At 38.8% G+C, this 19841-nt stretch overlaps 1 protein-coding gene across 1 annotated transcript; it reads left to right on the top strand.

Annotated features, from left to right (window-relative positions):
• The first annotated feature begins 208 nt into the window (after nt 1-208).
• On the top strand, nt 209-19190 carry RAB4A (RAB4A, member RAS oncogene family). Its single transcript, XM_086627370.1, has 8 exons — nt 209-289; nt 9333-9413; nt 10605-10719; nt 12263-12325; nt 13496-13650; nt 14578-14673; nt 16622-16782; nt 18130-19190. The coding sequence occupies exons 1-7, from the start codon at nt 259-261 to the stop codon at nt 16735-16737; spliced, it is 657 nt and encodes a 218-aa protein (XP_086483496.1). The 5' UTR covers nt 209-258; the 3' UTR covers nt 16738-16782; nt 18130-19190.
• Nucleotides 19191-19841: the final 651 nt, after the last annotated feature.

The raw sequence follows: 19841 nt of genomic DNA, 5'->3' as shown, positions 1-19841 counted from the left end.
GCGAGCCCGCTGCGCCTGCGCGGGGGGCGGGGCTCGCGCCCCCTCCCCGCCGCCGGCGGAGGGCGCGGCGGCCCCGGCGCGCCTGCGCAGCTGCGGCCGCTGGCGGCGGGGCTGAGCCGGTGGCTCGTCCGCTGGCTCGTCTGCTTCCTTCCCGGCCCGCCCGCCCGCGCGCTCGGCTCTGCCGGGCCGCGAGCCTCCGCCGGTCAGCGCCGTCCCCAGGCGGGGGAGGAGGGGAAGAGGGGGCTCGCCGCTCCCGAAATGTCGCAGACTGCCATGTCCGAGACCTACGGTAGGAGCCGGGGGCGGGGCGGGTGGCGTGTGGGGGACCCTTCTTTTCCTCCTCTCGGGGAGAGCGAGCCCAGGCCCGGGCAGTCGCCTCCTGCGGAGCGAGGTGACGGCCGCTGCCGAGGGAGGCGGCGGCGGAGCAGCGGCTGAGGCGGGGCGGCGTGGGGAGCGCGGCCGCAGGCGGTGGCGGCTCTGCGGGCGCAGGTGGGGTGCAGCCGTGTGCACCGCGGCGCCCAGCCCCTCCCGGTGTTGCCCGGGCTGACGAGACGACGAGCGTTCAAAATTATTTTTCATGGTGTAGAGGTGCTGACTGCATATGTAAGGGAAATCTGGGCAAGGGAACTTCCTCAGACACTGCCTGCTAGTTACGGTAAGTGGAAGGAGAAGGAAAGTTGCAGTGCGTGTCCTCTGGGAGAAGCTGCACGTTTCTTTAATTGGAGATTGTGTTCTTTTGAGGGTCAGGTTAGGATTTTAAAGTCCTGTTGTCTCAGATGCACAAGCATCTAAAAGAACTGACTGTGGGGGTGAGCGAGGGAAAAAGATCAGTGAGTATGTTCGTATGTCCCTGTATTCGCATGGATGGCTAACTGCTGCTAGTAGGAAAAACATCCGGAGGGGCAAGTTGGAGTGCAGGCACTGACAGGGCGTGCCGGTGCATTACAGGGAAGCATCAAAGAGAAGCGAGGAGTCGAAAAGGTGAGCAGAGCTGGTATTGCTGGCTAGGTGGAGGGGATGGGAAGTAACTGAATAGTGTTAATTTCCCTTCTTTATAACTTTGCTTGAAACAACTCTGCTTGAATCAATTTGCTTTTTCTTGCCTTTCCATGACGTATAATTGTGTAATATTTTACAGTAAAAAAATGCTGTTGTAACACGTATACGTTTTCAAACTCTGTGTAATAGGTTGTTGGAGAATAAGATCGGAATTGCATACTGTGATAAACCCTTTCACTTGTCATTTTCTAGCCTTGTCTGTTGCAACATCTTATCTTCATAGATAGAAGATAAGAGCTGGACTTGCATCCTCTTGCTTTTAGAGTAGAGTTTTGAAAATAGGGAATAGTTTGGATAATTGCAACAAAATTGGATGTAACAACTCTAACCGCGATGGCCATCAGGAGTTGTTATTAGTAAGCTAACTGACCTGGTTGTTTCTGCTGTGTAAGTCAGTTTATTTTCAATAACCTGATCATCAGTGCTTAAGATGTTTTCTCTCACTGATTAGTGCTTCAGCATATAGCAAATGCACAGAACTGAGGGGCAGAATGAGGCAAGAAGGTGGGGTTACCCTTGAAGTTCAAATGTTAGGTCATCAAGACCTTGCTTATTTTTTCCATACTTTCTTGAAATGTGTAAAATATATATGTAGAAACCAGGAAATGTGATCTTGATTTAGATGTGAGTTTGAACTAATTCTTCATGCTCTGAACTCTTGTGATCAAGAACCGGGATCACTTTAGCTATGCTTATAGTGGGATTGATGGTCTATAAGCAAATGAGTGAGTAGAAACCAGAGACAGTGGACAGAATTTCAGCAGTGCTTCTCTTTTGATGCTATAATAGTAAGCAAGCCAAGTAGATTACTGTATCTTAAACAAGTACATGTCAACATTTTTTGCATTGTTCCAGTGATGCAAAATAGCAATTGTAAGCCCACTGTTGATACTATCTGATTGTTTTGATGTCCTAGAAGACAAGCTCTTAAAGTTGAATGTTTGCAGTTGTTGTGGTCTGTTCCTTTCATTTGTTTAATTCTTGTTTGGTATATTTCTCTCTTGAGTTTCAATGTTTGTTCTATTAATATGGAAGCTACAAAAATTCTGAGCTAGAGTACTTAAGAGTGTTAATGTTTAGAGTAGATAGAAGAAATAAAAACCAAGTTATAACTTAAATTCTAACAATAGCTGTACCATCTCTGACCGTAACAACAGTAACTACCATGTAATTTTGCAGTGTCCTGTCCACATATGTAGCAGCCCAACTGACATTCAAAGTGAACAGTACGATGCGATAAAATCGTGGATCTTCTGTGCTTGGTGAACTCTCCAGTATTTAATGTATTTGCTGTCCTGACAAAGGATGGTTTGGTTTTGACCAGCTGTTACGGTGACCATCAAGGATGATTGAAGTATTAGGACAGTTTTCTCCTGGTGACTGAGATCAGTGGTCACTGTATTGCCTCAGTGCTGGAATCCCTGTAGCTGCTGCCCTTGTAGATACTTATTCATTAACTGGCTTTTTCTTCTTATCACCTAGCTTATGGCCCATTCCAATTATGTAACCTCAAGGATTTCATGCGGTACAGATAGGCTCGGGAAAGTGGCTGGTGTTTGGTTTTTTTTCAGTGTCATTTTGCTGTCTGACTTTTGTATGACTTCAATTTTGCTGTGAGGTTTCAACTTCTCTTCCCTTTCAAAGGAGGATATTTGTTTCAATATTTTTCTCAATCCATGAGAAATAAAGAGCCTTTCCTCTGGTCTGTTCTTTCTGCCTATCATACTTCATTATCCCCCTCAGTTAATTTACATGTCTCTTCCTGTTTTTTGTTGTTGTTTTTTTCCTCCCTGAGTTCTTTTCTCTGTGTCAAATTCTGTCTGCTTTGAACCTTTTCTGTTCACCTGGTTTTCCTAACTATTTCTGTCCCTTACTGTGATTCTTGTCTCTTCCTTCTTTACAAACTAAGGTCTGTAGCCTCTCACAGTCTTAGCACTAAATTTTTTGTTCACAATCCATATTTTCTCTCCTGTAAATCTTTCATCAGCTATATATCTTCTGTTCTTAGCTTTCTAATCTGTTTATCCCTTTCCTGTGTGATCATTTTATACCCCTTACAAAGTGCCAAAACCAAACAAATCATGATGAGAAGAAAACTCCATGAATTTTGAAAGTTTAGAAAGAATATTTTACTGCTGCTTCCAGGAGAGGAGGGTCAGTCTTTAAAAAGTTTATTTTGTAACATTGGAAAGAAATCTCTTATCCATAGGAAAAGTATTTTAACTTGAGTTTTCTGAGATACAGTGGCCTCTCTGTAGATAGCTACCATGTAACAACACATGCATGCTCTCTCATGCTTCCCAGTGCAAAATGTGTGCAGTTTTGTGTTATGGTAAATATAGCCTGACATAAAAATAGCTTACCCTTAATAGGTATATGCAAGGCAACTTTTGGATTTTTTAATGGTAAAAGGATAGAAGAAAGGTTGTACTACCTTCAAGTAAATGTGATATGTAAGGTTCCAGTCAAATCTCTTCGGTCCCTACTTCCCTGTGTTTTCTCCACCAGTATCTACTACTCCTAGGCTGGTCACATAAGTTTATCAGTGCCTGTCATTGCCAGAGAATGTATAGTCTTTCTGTCCATTTAAACATATTCAGTTTTGGTCTGGAAAATTTGATTCATCCTTTTCTCCCCATCCCATCCCCTCCCACTTACCTGATGGTCTCTGCATTTGTCGCTATGGCCTTCAATGTTTTTAAAAATCTGATTTTATTGCTTAGAGGGCATAGCTCTTTTGCTTATAAGGAAGCAGATCTTCCCTTTTTCAAGCATTTGTTATGTAGATTGGAACAGAGCAAGGTTTACCTGTTTGTCTTGTTAACTCTTACTGCTAGAGAAGGGAGTAAGCAGGGAGAATGGCACCTCTTTTCTCTCATTTAAAGGCAGCATATGCCAGTAGGAATGCTTCAGAGCACTCTTTCCTATGCAGACTTAAAAATAGAGAATGTCTGACTACTAGATTCTTTTTTCAAGGTGTGAATGAAAGTTTCCAAAGGCTCATCATTGGTGAATGTAAGTTCTACTCCTTATCAAGGAGTTAAAAGAAGACTGAACTGAGATTGAGGATATAATTTTGATAGTTTCTTTTTCCCCTTCTGTATTAGCAAGCATATAAGAAACAACTTGCGTTACTTTTTTTTTTTAGAGACTAAGCAGCAGTAGCTCAGAAGCTGTTCAATTATTCCTTCTGCTGGAGTAAACTTCGGTCAAAGGAGGTTGGATGTCTGGGGATGGTTTCCACATGAACCAGCCATTTTTGCTGGTACTTGAATCAAAGCCCACAATCGTCTCCCTTCTCCTTTCCCTTCAGCATCCCCTTCCTCTCCCCCAACGTGTAGTTTGGCTGCTTGTGCATCTTTGGGGTGGAGCCACAGTTTTACTCCTTTTCACCTATGCTAGAAAATAAGTTTTGTTCCCTGTACCCCCTACCTGGTTTGGGAGCAGATGATGCCTGTAGCTCACAGAGGGGAGTAAGTTGATTCTTTATATTGCTGTATTTCCTTAAACAGCCATGCTATGCCATCTTTCATCTCTTTATGCTTTCTCTAGTGTGTATCTTGTAACGCTTTTTCCTTTTGGCACAGAGTTCAGTTTTCTTCCTAAACCCTTTCTGTATAATGATGATCTTATTTACAGGCGAAGTGCTTTAACGTTTCTAGGCCTTTTCAGTAGCCAGCATGGTAGCAAGTATGTGTAACATCTGAATGATGTTGCTTTTCAGCTTTTTCCATGAAGGAGGAACAACAGAATTCAAAAGAAAAACTTCTCTAGGGTGACAGCCTTGGCAGCTAACTGGAATGCTGGAGCTCAGAGCTGCTTTGTCAATCGAAAAAAAAAAAAAAAAAGAAGAAAAAAAAGAAAAAAAAAAAGAGAGAAGCTATGAAACAAAGTGGCAATTCCTCTGGGAAGAGGAGCCCGAAAAGAAAAGCTAGAGCGATTAAACAGTAGTGCAAACATTAGAATGATTTGCATTTGGTGAAATTGCAAAGAATAATATATAAAAGTTCTTCCTGAGTGTGAGTACACAGTAATGTTACAGTTGGGTTAAAAGAAGCTATCTGTCCAATCTGTTTCTCTGTTTCTGAACTCTGCTAAATTTCTGAACTCTGCTAAACGTACGTCTGTACAGTTCAAAGATAAGATATTTCATATTCTAAATTAAACAATAAAAAAGTTACAAAAATGTAATTGAAATAGTTCCCATTATCATACAGAATGACATTATAAGAAAGAAGTTCCAGAATAACAAAATGATAAATATTCTCCTTGTTCTTACCTAGTATTATCTTACTCATTAATATGTTAGGCTCTGAACTAAAAAATCTTATTAAATGTGGATATTTGAGACTTTTGGTATTGGCAAATCCCTTTTCTTGTCTTTCCTTGCAGTTGAATAAATGTTCAAAGTATTCCATATTTCCTGAAACATTTTTCAGTGCTTATGGTTAAAACTGTTAAGTCTAAAAGCCTTTTGCTATTTCAAACAATTCGCATGAAATTGAAGTTTAAACTGATAGAAGTGTTGTCTAGCCATGAAAGAGTTAAAGGTTTAAATGAGGATTTGCTTGAATTTGCTAAGACTTAGGTTGTACGTGTATAGCAGCTTATTTTAGATAAAGCAAATATGTACCTAATGCCTGAAAACAGGATGATGATCTCTAAGGTGACAAGTCGTCCTTAAGAAAAGAACATCCTGGAAAATAAGTATTGATGCAAAAACATACTAGACATTGTTTCTTTATAGATAATGAGAGATAATGGAGGAGCCTTAGAAAAATATGTCGAGGAGGACACAAGTCCTTGTAAGTCCAAAACGTCTGGCTGTTAATCATGAAAAAGGAGCCAAAGCAAGGACTTCAAAGACTTGATAGGGAAAACGTCTTGTTACGAGAAAAAGTTAACCAGGTTGGAAGAACACCACAAATATTAAGTAAGCGAGAAACAGCGATAACTGATGGAAAAGTAGTTCCAGCAGGGGGAGATCATGACCACCGACTCATGGACCACCTGCCCTAAACACACCTCAGACCCGAAAGAAAGGGACAGAGGAAAAGGGCTGATCGTGGGAACTAATTTACGTGTGAGGCAAGAGAAAATTAGCCAACTGTTTAAGAGAATAACAAGGAATATGTAAATATGCTAATACATACTGTGTAAATGTTCACTGGATTTTAGAAGCGTGTGCTGCTGTCTTGGGCTAAGCACCCAAACTGGTGCAACTTTGTCATGAAGCAGTATGTTGGCTCAGCGTGTGGACTGGCTTATTGCACACCGAGTGAAGGAACCCCCAGATTTGGGAAAACAGAAGCACAGTCACATTTGTGAGTGTAACTTCAAAGTGTCATTTACAAGTCTACATTTACAGTCTGCTTGGAAATATTGCTGCCTTCTTTGGTGCAGAAAGCTTTTTATTTTTTTATTATAAGATTTTTCTATTTCCATTCTAAGTGGAATAAAATACATTTCTCTTACTTTTCTACTGTAAACAAGTGAATTGTAACTGCAGCTTCAAATTTCACCTTAGAAAACCTGTTTGCTATTTTGGCAGAGGGAAATATGTTTTTTTGTCTACTAAGTAAGCAGGTATTGAATCAGCATCTAAGTGATTTATTTGCAGGAAAGATTCGCTTTTAAAGTTGTCTGGTACAACAGAACCTTGATAGGAATTGACAGCCTTATTATAAAGGGCTGCTAGAATGTTATCTATTTGAAGACGTGAATATAAAATCCCCAAATATCACTCTTGCTTTCAGACCAAAATGCAAAGCACCTCAACTTAAAACAAACATCTCAGGAAAAAGACACTGCTGTTCTGAAGTTATTCCAGATCAGTCCCTGACAGCCACATCGTTGTTTCAGTTTCTCACTGGCACGCAGCCTGTCTGCACAGAATGGAGCAGCGTGTTAAATTTCCTGTTCAGCATGGTTTTGTGGGTTGCACAAGTATGGCTTTGTGAACCACGCTTAAGCAGGGCTTACAATCGCAGGGCGAGTTAGTGTAGGAATAGAGGTCTGGCTTCATTCTTTCCCTGGTTTAGTTCAACAGTCGCTCTTATGCTACTGTCAGTAATATGAATCTTTCGTGGAAAAAGGAAGGTAGGCTTGAATTTTGTAGTTGTTTTCAAAAAGAAAATCTGACAAACAGCATTCATCATATACATAGGAGAACCAGTTTTAACTGGATTCTGGATTTCAGATTTGTTTCTGGAAAAACTGCAGAGACCAAAACCAGATTATTTTAGTTGTGACTATGTCTCTGAACATCTCACATTTTGAGGAACTCTCTGAAAGTGGTAAAACCAGTGAGATTACACACGCCCACAGTAGTTTAAATATATTAAAAAAGTACACAAGGCAGCTAACTAGTGATAAAGAGAGAAAGTTGGCTTGCTTAGATGAATTTTTTCTTAACCTAACGCTTTGGGGCTGCTTATGGTATCTACGTTTCATACTCACAGTGAAGATTTGGTAGAATAAAGCATTCTCAGCTTCATTGTGTTTTGTAGTTGAGATGACACAAAGGGCCCTTCTTTACAGGAGGCAACACACACAATTTTCACAACCTGAAGGAAAATTCTTTTTGTAACTATTTTTTTCATCCAGAAAGCATGAGCAGCTGGGTGGGGGCGTGAAGAATGAGAGGAGTTTGGAACAGAACATCTTGAGCATGTAAATGGTCATATTTGTGAGCAAGAAACAGCAATCTCTTTCTGAGAAGGGTAGAATACAGAATCTGTACCAAGCCTGTTACAACATTTGAAACAAGAAAAATCATGCAAAGGTAAAGTGTAAAAAAGCAAAAATGCTTAGTAAAACACTCTCTCATTTTAAATACGAATAAAATTTGGAAGACAAGTGAAGACAAAGAAAGGATGGTGGATGTTCCCAGGTCTCATAGCCCTCTGTTTTGCTGCTGACTTTCCAGCAGTGGGAATTTTCTTACCATGTGAGAAACTTGCTTGTTGCTTTTACCATTGCTAGGGGGTGTTTATGATGTACCATAACAAATAACAATTCCTGCGTGTCATGGACTGAGCATGTAGATTTGTGTGTGTGTGAAATTCAATTTGTAACACTAAAGACTCAGACCAGATTCTGATAATGTATCAGTGCTTGGACTTGCTCAGCATAGTCTAATTTTTTTTCATTCTGCTATCCCCTGGGCCAGTATCTGCGTAACCGCTTTGACAGCTCTGAACAGTGTTAATGAAATTAATGTTAAGTTTTTATTTTTGTTGATATTGCAAACTAAATCATATTCATTGCACGCTTACCTGATGTCTTCTGGAGACCTGCGATGTTTGCAAGAGAAACCGTGCAATAAAGTTGTAGAGAAGACTGTAAAAAAAGCTACTGCTGGTAAAAAAAAATAATGAATCTTGCACGAAGTGTAAAGGTTGTCTTGATGGCTATATATTAGAAGAAGCAATTGTAAACTTTGTATTCACAGTTTATCAGTGTATATGTGTGAGAGTGGTAAGACAAGGAAGGTTTCTTCAATCTTTAGCCCAACCGAAAGCAGATCTGGTGAGGTAGTATTAAAGCATTATGCGTAGCTGTTAATACAAAGGGACTATAAATCTTGAATACATGTATTGCTAATGAACACTAATGTAAATGGCTCATAAATAGGTAAAATGTGAGAAGTACCTGTATCTTAATTTACCATGTGGAAGAAATGTGAAAGCAGGCATCCCAGATGAAAATTACTTCTTGCCCGTAAATTTTATAGAAAAATATCATACTTGTTCTAGCTTTACAAGTATTAAAATGAAGTATGAGTATTAAGCAGTTAATACAGAGAAGTTCAAATTAATGTGACTAAAATAAAATAAAAAAAATTAAAAGTATAAAAACATACAGATTTTAAGAAACGGCGTCATTATCTAGAGCATTTGTACTGACTATGGTTAATAGCTTACATACTGTTAAAACCATTTGCTAGAATACAAGTCAACCTATATATACACCTGTAATTCAGCCTATTTTTAACTGAATTCAAATTCAGACATTTCCATCTCTTCTTGTCATTCCTGTGCCTCCATAAACAAATAGCATTCTTAGCTCCTACTTTGTAACGTCACTATTGAATGCACTAGGTTATTCTTCATATTTATTGTTGTTTTGCTAATTTTGTCATCTATTCCCTTCTCCTTGAAGTAATGGCTACTAGAGAATAGCTGGCTTGTGTGCTTGGTCTTGTGGCAAAAATGTGAGTGCGTACTGAAGTTTAGCAATATTTTCTTTTTTCATTGTCTTTCAATTTTCAGATTTCCTGTTTAAGTTCTTGGTCATAGGAAATGCTGGGACTGGCAAATCCTGTTTACTACACCAATTTATTGAAAAGAAATGTAAGTATATGTGAGCACAGTAAAAGTCTTCCCTTGCTTTGTACCACAGATGAAGACTGCCCACATGAGTATCTATTCTTTGTATGGAAGTTCCCATAATTCTTTTGTTTGTATAGATGAGGATTTTGACTGAGAATTACATTCAGAACCATGCTGTAAATCTTTATTGCTCACTGTTTGCCTCTAATAAAAAGCCTGATGCTGAGCAGTATTCTCCATTACTCTCAAATAAACAAATTGGGATGTTGATGAAACTACAGACTTACTTTTTTGCAGCTATAAGCTTCCCTAGATACATAGTAGAGGCTTGTATCTGTTAGAAAAATACTGAGCAGATGAAAATAAAGTTGAACTGCTTGAGTAGATATAGAAAGCTTGTAGTCTCTTTCTAAATAAAGAAACACTCTGTGTTCTTTAAGGACTGTGTTCTGTGATAAATACTGGTAGAGACCCCATTGTAAATGTTATTGAGATATTAATAGATGATACAAAAAAAAAATCCTGTTGGGTAGTGCATTTAGCATCATGATTAAACAAAAATAATATGCACTTAGAAACCTTGGTAAATCTAAGGTGACTGTTATCGTTCTCAACCCAATGGTGATTGGCCTTATCTCTTGTGGAACAGCTTTAGGATAATAACGTGTAATCACTAAGGAACATGGCGTGATTCTGTGATTGAACTTGAACTGCGACCTTGCTTCTAGGAGGGGCAGTTACATATTGCTGAGAATATATACAGTATCAACAGTGTACATAGAGCAAGTATCTGAACTTCGTGCTTTTAAAGAAGAAGTAGCTCTTGCTTACTCGTGGGCAAGACTGTATTTTTGTGCTCTGCTTTTCCATGAATTTTAATTTTAAGTTGCACTGAAGTATTAGAAACGCAGTTCGGAAAAAAGTGTACAAAAGTTATCTTGCCTTTTGTTAATGTGAACTGGGAATGATTTGATTAAGGCAGGCCTTTTTAGTAGTAATTTTGAATTGAATAAGCTGTTGAAAAATTGTAGGAATGTTTATTTCTGCATGGTGGCAGTAGACTTATGAGTGGCACTGAATCTGATGGTTTAGGAAGTAGTTTGTAATTTGAACACTGAGGAGTTTTGATTATACCTAAATGGGATTATGTAAAAACTAATTATTCACTCTAAATATTCTCCAAATAAGTCTATTTTTATTTCTTTTTCGTAGTCAAAGATGACTCAAATCATACTATAGGAGTGGAATTTGGTTCAAAGATCATAAATGTTGGTGGTAAATATGTAAAATTGCAGATATGGGATACAGCAGGACAAGAGAGATTCAGGTACCCTTTTCCATCATTTTATTTTAGTGCTTGTTATTAAATTGTTGCTGTGGGTGTTGGGTATTATTTATCCCTGCTTATAAGTAGGCATAGTTTCTTGGTCAGTGGAACTGTTTGTCTGCTTTCATGTTATTATCTAGGCCAGATCTGCCTGCTTGGACATAGCGACATAGATCCATTGATTTCAGTAAAGCAGTGCTGCCTTGCAGGGTCTGAGGTTCTGCCCTTTCTTTCATTAGGTATTTTCTGTGATAGTTGAGGTATACAAGTAGAATATGTGGCTAAAAGTTTGTTTACTGGCCAAACTCGGAATAGTTTTTTAACTATATGCTTAACTTTGTGCTTAGAAGACCTTCTCTTGGTTGGAATGAGTAACTGCCAGGAAGTTGTAAGCTGTTCAAAATCTGCATGAGATCAATTTTATAGTATAGTATTATTTTAGTAGGGGGAGGGGGGGAATAATTTGTCAAGTTTGCGTGGCTAAATACACTTCTAGAAAGACTGAGATCTCTTAAGTTTCTTAAAGAAAAAGCAATGTCTTTGTCAGCTTAGAACAACCAACGTACTTATAATGCTGTATTTTAACCGTGTCGTGCGTCTGAGGCATAGATCAAACTTACTAAAGAGCTAATGTATTCCTGAGTGCATTCACCATCAAATAGGACATCAGTGTTTTATATTTCGGGGGAGTGGGGTGCTGGGGCGGGGAAGAGGGGAGTTTTCTTGAGACAGGGCATTGGTTAACAAAGGCGATTATGGTGGTAGAAGTCTCAGTAATGGGCAGCAATCCAGGCAAATATCCTCTATTAGACAAGTTATTTGGATACGTCCATGACTAAGTAAAGCTGGATAGTGCTATGTAGTCTCCATTAATGAAATCTCTTCAGCGTGTTGGCCAGAATCCCAGGATTCTGAGGAGATTGGAGGCTCTGTACTTTCAGAGGTTTGTGCAAACTCAGCCCTTTCAAGTTCAAAGTGTTCACGGACTTGGAGGTCCTCTTTTTTCTGTTGCGTTTTATAATCTAGTTCTTTTCTTTTTAAGGCTGATCACACCTCTGTGTACTTTTTTTCTTCTTCCTCTACCTTTTGAAGGATGCTTTGCATTGTTTTCCTTGCCTCTTTCTCTTCAACTTGAGTCTTAAATTGTTCAGTTACAGCTACTTTGCTCATTCCCTCTTCACTGCTGAGAGTTCAAACGTAAGTGAATTATGATGTTTTCATGCCACAGGTACCACCATCAGGTCCCAGTTTTGTATCAAGCCATATAGTATGATAATATGTGTAGCTTCAGCAGCACACAGGTCATAACAGACTTTGAGTATCCCTGTACAGCTACGTTTAGTGAAAGGGCTTCATGAAAAGTCTCGTTGTAGATAGTCTGCTGCTGCACAGCTGATAATGTTGTCTAAAAAACACATTTTATTTTAAAGATGTAATTTCTGTAAATGAAATATTCTGTTTCATAATATAGATTGCATTGTATTAACCCAGATTTGAAGCAACGAAGATACTACAGAAATGTACATCTGTAATTCTATTTCAGGTCTGTAACAAGGAGTTACTATAGAGGAGCTGCAGGTGCTTTGCTTGTCTATGACATAACCAGGTAAGAAAGCTAGCAGCCCTTTTGCTTATAGACTACCAGATGCATCGTGACTCCTCCCCAAGTATCTAATCGTCTAATGGAGAATAGACAGGAAGAAAAGAAAATAAGTATAGACTTCTGTTTTAGCGCGTATTTGTTTTGTAACTTGCTTACATGAGATATTGTGAATGTCATAAACATAAACAGTCTCAAAGGGTTAGACAAATATATGGGAATTGGCCCACCAGTAGTTGTTCTAATCATGGTGGACTACATGCAACCACTGGCTCAGGAAGCCTTGCAACAGACACTAAGAGCAGACTTTAGCCATTTTTGACCAAGGTGGTTACAGCCCTGTTTCTGGAAACTGCTTGTTAGTATGCTGGTGTAACAAGTCATCCTCTGGAGAAGCTAGCTCTACCTACACGTTCCTTAACTGTAGGCCAAAATTCTGTGCATCTCTGCGTCTCTTAATATTTTAATATTATAGGCAGCCAATAGAATACCTTACCGTTACACACTTCCACACTTTTATCCTGGCCACCATTGTCAGATAAAAGCAACAGATTGAGCAAAAACTTGTCCTGTGAGTGGACTGTTCTCCTCTGAGCAGTCTTTGAAATCTGTGGTTTGTGCTTAAGGTCAGTTGGGCTTACCTGTCACTCTCACTGCTTGGAGGCTTTATCTCTGACCACCACCACAATGACTAGTGGTGTGTGCTGGGTAACTGCCTGTGAGATTATTGGCTTGACACAAGTGTGAAAGTTCAGGCATGCAATTCTGCACAAGTGTAGGAAGTTCCTAAAATTCTACCTGAAACTTAAGTCCATGTTAAACAATAACTCATTCTGTTATCCCAAAATTTCATGCACAAAAGGCTGAAACTAGATTAGTGCTTAAAATTTTAGTTTTTCACATTAACAGGGTATTTTATAATTGTGTGTACGTATTTATATATTGTGTTTGATTTAATTTTGCTTTTTAAAAACTTTAAGGTTTTAAATAGCTTCATGAAGGAACTTGATACTCTTCCCAGTTTGTAACTGGCATATTGAGATGTGTAGGTCACTTGCCTGACTAGCAGCAATTTGTTGTTTGCCACAAATACAGATTTGCCTTCTGAGTTTTAGCTCAGTGATCTGTTCATGAGAAATGAGTATGTTCTGATAAAGGATGTCATTCTCTACATAGCCGAGAAACCTACAACGCGCTTACTAATTGGTTGACGGACGCAAGAATGTTAGCAAGTCAAAATATTGTGATAATACTGTGTGGAAACAAAAAGGATCTTGATGCAGATCGTGAAGTTACTTTTTTAGAAGCATCCCGGTTTGCACAAGAAAATGGTAAGTAGTACAGAATCTTCATTTAGTAAAGATGCTTAATACTTAAAATAACTTATTTTTTTGTGCACTAGGGAGTACTTTGCCCACTGTACCTTGTCAAATACTTACAGAAAAGAGAGTTCTGTGAGTACATGAGGCATAGAGAGAGGACAGTGCCTGTAGTGAGAACTACGAGTACTATTTAAGTCTCATTACCAGTGATTCTTCCAGTTACAGCTGCTACTTAAAGAATACCTTCTGTGTGGAGATATATCCCCTAGGGAATGTAATACAACTTCAGGAATTACCTTGACTCCAAAGGGCTGGGGAGAAAATGAAGAGCATGATTTCCTTGTTTTCAGCATCTTACAGATTCTGTAGAACATAGACAAGGTTGGGTGGGGTGTGCTGCAGTTGGAATCAATGAGTTTTACTCATGGGGAAACTGAGTTCAGTGCATGGTATGGATCCAGAGGACTATTACCTGGTCTGTAGTATTCAGAATTTCCAGTCTGAGGACACATTTCTGTGGCAGCTAAAACTAGTCTCAGTCTGAGCATCTGTGCAGTCCTGCCATCAGTCAAATCTGGTTTTGCTTTTATAAATCAATTATAAATAGTTTTTTCTACCAACTGTGGCTGCTGACTGTCCTTTTGCATGTAACTTCATATTAATGGGAAACTATATGAAGATTTTTAGTTTCATATGCTATTTTGCATGCACAGCCCGGGTTATTATCTTTGGATTACAACTTGCTAGGGTTAACATATAAATTTCAGAGGAAGTTTTTTGTGGTTTTGCCATCAAAAGCTAATTTTTTCTGGACCATACTATTTGACAATAGTTTTCCTTAAGAAAATGTTTATTGTTCCTAGCTTTTGTGCTTTGAATTACTATATCAGATATTCCAGATTTGTTTTGATATTGTTTTTCTGGTGTCAAATGCAGAGCTGATGTTCTTGGAAACAAGCGCACTAACAGGGGAAAACGTTGAAGAGGCCTTTGTACAGTGTGCAAGAAAAATACTCAATAAAATTGAATCAGGTAAATTGAGATTTATTTTCTTTTAATGTTGTTTTTTTTCCTGAAAACTAAAAGTACGTATGGAAGTATCGCCATTCAAAGTTCTCTAATAGAATTAACCCAAAGAACCAAAATTTCACTGTGGTAAAATAACCCATTTGGTTTATAGCTGCTTCCCATATGTTTTAATAGGAATGAACGTCTTAAGTCAATTCTGTGTATCTAAGAGGGGGGAGGTGGTGTGAATTATGGATGTTTTTACACAATGTTTACCTTAAGTCAGCTCTGAGTGTAGGCTGTGCGTTCTGTGGGTGGCTCTGTCCCTACAAAATCAAGCCTGACATCAGACAGTTTTAGCAATGCAGAATAAAAACCTAGTATCAGGGCAGACATAGCTTTTAAATCTGCTGCTCACGTAGCCGGAAATACAGTCAAGAGAATTTTAACAATAATACTGAAAATTTCAGGGATGTTTCCTAGCAACTGTGTTTCTCCAAAGTGACCTTTCTGCTTCTTGGTTGAAACCAGTTTTACTTTTGCAGATCTGGAAATATACCGGAAGCTTCTAAGTGCAAGTGGGCAGGTTTCTATCGGAGATAGGCTCTTAAGTGTTAGCTGTCATCACAGCTAATTTGTATTCCGGTTTTCTTATCTTGTAGTTGTTTGATAGCTTCAAAGTTTTAAGTATTGGCCATATTGAAAAGTCTGTGTCTCACTCTAATTACACATTTTGAATGCCAAACACAAATTTTTAGATTAAAAGAATATGGTATTTTCATAGGAATTTCCTGATTACTGCAACAAATCAATGCCAAACAGCAGCTTTCATTTTAAACAAACAAACTCCAAAAAGTAAAGTATAGCTAGTTTCTCATGATACTGTAGTCCCATGACTGGTTTAAAGAGGCATTACCACAACAGAAGTCCTGTTTTCTGTGAGCTGCTTGTTTTCTTTGTGCCAGCACACATGCATTGGATCATGGAAGAATGGAGACTGGAAAGAACCTATGGAGGTCTCTAGTCCAGCTTCCTTTTTAAAGTACATTCAGGTTCAAAGTGAAAGCAAGTTGCCCCGGGCTTGTTGAGGCACCTTTTGAGATGCTCCAGGAACAGGGATTCCACAGCCTCCCTGGGCAATGTATGCCAGTGCCAACCAGTTACTGCTATCTACCTAGTCAGTCCCCAGCCTGTACCAGTGCTTGGGGTTGTTCTGTCAAGGTGCAGAGCTCTGCATGTGTAGTTCCTGAGTTTCATGAGGTTCCTGCTGAACTTTTCCTCTAGTTCAGCCAAGGTCTTTTCTGAATGGCAGCCCTACCCTGGAGCTATCAACCAGTCCCCTCAATATGGTGTCATCTGCTAACTTACAGAGGGCTCACATGTGTGCAATGAACCTGAATAACTGATCTGAATTATTCAGAGGGATTCCTTATTTTGTTGTTTGTTTTTTGGGTGTGTTTTTGTAGACTAAATGTTTCTAATCTCAGCCAGCCCACCATACAGCCATAAGAAAATTTCTGAAGGCACAGGGTATAGAGTAAGCAGAAGTGGATACCAGAAGTAGGGAAGGTTGAGATAACCTCCTCTGGGAAATTGTTCCATTTTTGTTTGGCTTTGTCTCTACAATACTACTTATGCATATTAGATCTGAAAGCAAGTGGTTTTTAACAGTGTTTGCAGAATCCATTTTGGACATTTCCTTTGTTAGAAGTACTTAGTGCAAATACGTTTCTTGTTGCAGCCTAACTCGGAGACAAACTGCTTTGTCGTTATGATTAAGGGCACACGGTTGAAATTACAGGAGAAAATTATACAGGTTTGGAATTGTCTAAAAGTAAACAGAATTGCAATAGATTTCTCCATAACTAGAGGAGAACATGATTATGTATTTTTAATCTAATGTTTTCAGTTAAATTGGAATGTATTATTTGCAAGTGATCCATCTTCTTGTGACCGTTTTGTTTCTCGTCAGGAGAATTGGATCCAGAAAGAATGGGCTCAGGTATTCAGTATGGAGATGCTGCCTTGAGACAGCTGAGATCACCACGTAGAGCACAAGCACAAAGTGCTCAGGAATGTGGGTGTTAAAGAAGCAGAACACAAATTCCCAAATACTCACTTTAGATACAGAAGGTAAGGTTACAAAAATCTCAGGGTGTTGGGTACATTACCATATTTCATAAATGCGCTGCATCGAGTGCTTGGCTTTTTCACAGTTAGCCTGTAAAGTAACAGAATATAGTGAAATAAAGCACAGTAGAATGGATTTTTTTTTTATATACTTTGATTTTTCTTCTACTGTCTGCCCACTAAAGCAAGACCAGTGTTCTTACTGAAGTATTTATAGATCTTTGCTTACTCTGAGTAATGCTGTGGAAAACATTTTAAAATTCTGTATTCCTGAAATGCATTATAGCCCTAATAGTTACCTAATGCACTGTAGAAAGGGTGAATCGTTTCTGTTGTGTCATGGATAAATATTACTAGAAATGAGAGTTCACAAAATGTATGGTGCAGCATCTTGTCCAAAGCTATTATATGGTCTTTTCTGAAAATACAAAGTTTAAAGACTGAGACTTGAAAATTAAAGACAATGCTGAATTTCAAACTTCCACTGACTTTTTTTCCCTACCTAAAACCAGCCCAAAGTGGTTCTTATTCCTGTCTGCTATGAGCAGAAATGTCAACAAGATAATAGTAGAATTTGCTGCTTAAGCAGTGTTCTCATCTAAAGCAGCTCTTCTAGAGCTGTTCCGGTCTATTGGAATGGGTGTGCAGTCTTCTGAAAGTTTTCCAAAGACATTCTTCAGAGGAAGTGAGGAACAGATTTTTCCCTTTAGCAGTGGTATGGGAAGAAACCTAAAAGGCACATAACCTACTCCCAAGAACAGCTTGGTGGTTAGTTGGAAACAGTTGTGCTTAAGACACCTCTCAATATTCATGAATTTTACTTACATACTGCAAGGAGTTAAGTGGCTGTTAGGACAGTCCTTTCTCCCTCACTCAATGAGGGTAGTTAAAGAATCACTGTGTAGTCAATTATTCTGGTATCATTAATCCTTATTTCTCTAACACGAGGACAGTGATATCTAAATTAGTACTGCAGGCATAGTTACTGCATCATTTTTACTGTTTTCATTTTTTATCAGTTTGAGCAGTGCACACCAGCAGCAGCTTTGCAGAACATTAAGGCAGTGTACAATTCTACGTTCTCATATTTTGTTCTGTATTCTGGAAGCTTAGCTCCCAATTAAAGCTCACCATTTTAAATAATGGATAGGAATCCTTGGACTGCTTTCCTCTCTTTTTATTTTCCTCCTGTAAAATATCCTTCAACTAAAAGACTGCTGGAAAAGGGCATTAATTTAGTCTAGCTTTGGTACAGCTCTTCAGAAGTGAATATTTATTGATCTTTTTCAGGAGCTGAGTTTTCAGATTGATCAGATGTGGATAATTGATGGAGTTCTTGTGTCTTTACAGCTGTCCTTGCAAGTGGTGTTTGAAGAAACAGACAAAGCTTGAAGGCTATGCAGTTTTTAAAAACATCTTTCCACTATCTACAGAGCAGACCACTGCTGTCAGAAAGGTGTACCATGTAGTGCGGGGCAGGAATCTTCACGACACAAAAGTCTGCAAAGAGAACTCGATAATTCGGTGGACAATGTTAAGATTGTAAACATTGTAAACTGTATGTAAACATTTTCCATTACCTATTTTTGTTCTTTCACCTCTAGTTTAAAGCATTGCTATATACTGTAAATAATGTAACAGTAAATTTACAAAGCATGGTATACTTATGTATGCTGATAGAATGTTGCACTACAAGCAGTTTAATATTTTATTTTTTTATCATATAAACAAATTTAACTGAGGTAGGCTTTGTCATCTTTGTTTGTTGCACAATAGTTTATATTTATGACCTGAATTATAAAACCACTGGCACTGTCAGTGAGGGGTTGTTGGTTTTTTTCCTACTTAGTTTTGCTGCATTCTAACAAACTGTTGACGCGACTGATTCTCAACGTATGGTTAGGACCCATATTTATCGTCATTAATATGTCAAGTTGGAAAAGTAGTTTTTATTGCCATTCACATACCCTATTTTATCACAATTCTTAAATAACTTCTGAAGCTCTTTTATGGAATTTCAAAAGTTTAGGAAAATACTTTTAAGTCTCTCAAATGACTCTTGACTGACTTGGATTTGGGAATTTTCTGTTTTCTTGGTCCTGATGTTTTGTATAGCACTGACATCATGAAGGTGGAATGTATATGTGAACAGAACTGTGCATCTTCTGTGTGTGTTGTAATTCTAGGGCAGGCGCATGGGCTTATGGAGAATTACCACAGTAGGAATTCTCCTCACCTCTTCTCACAAACAGAGCAATCAGCTGTGGAAATATGATCTCTGTTGAAGCATACCTGGTGAGGTACAAACTGAACCCAAATGGGTTCTTCTGAAGTATCTTGAATGTATGAAATTTAGAATACTAATTTCTTTTTCTTAAACATTCATAAAGTACAAATAAGAACTTGAATTTTAAAATCGGGAATTTACAGTCTGTCTTGCTGGAGCTCCGCTTTTGAAATTCATGTAAGTGCGTTGTATGTAATGCTGTCCACGTTGCCCCCAGGAGACTCAGGTGATAGAAGGAAAAAACCACAAGTGTACTACTTATGTACTACTTTCTTCCTGTGAAACTCATCAAGGGGAATTTCAGCCTTGGTACAGATTTTTGTTTTTTCCATATGTTAAAACACACAATTCAGACTTTCTTTCCTGCCCTCTTTTTAATGTGGGGAAGAGGCATGGGGCAAGAGATTAGGAATCCTGTCCTCATTCCTCAACTGGAGACAGAAGAGGAAGAGACTTGCAGAGAGTCCAAGAGGGAGGACTGAACCACAAGTACTGCATATCATTTTTACAGTGCCATGACAACTGGTCAGGTAAGAGACCTGTGGCTTTTGTTTTGCCAGATAAGGAGCTGTGGAACTAAGCTGGTGTTTCTGGACAGCGCTGAATTCAACCAATGAGGGGGGGCAATTCCACATGCACTGAGGGAAATGAGTAGTGATGTTTCTACGTAGTGACTTGTATAACCAGAAATTGAATGTCTCCTTGGAAGTGCAAATTAACACCAAACTATTAATTTGATCAGAACCTAGTATTGAAATTCCAAGGTCAAACATGC

The sequence above is a fragment of the Tauraco erythrolophus genome, chromosome 2, assembly GCF_009769465.1.
Source record: "Tauraco erythrolophus isolate bTauEry1 chromosome 2, bTauEry1.pri, whole genome shotgun sequence".
NCBI classification, from domain to species: domain Eukaryota; kingdom Metazoa; phylum Chordata; class Aves; order Musophagiformes; family Musophagidae; genus Tauraco; species Tauraco erythrolophus.
This window is presented reverse-complemented; position numbering and strand designations above follow the sequence as displayed.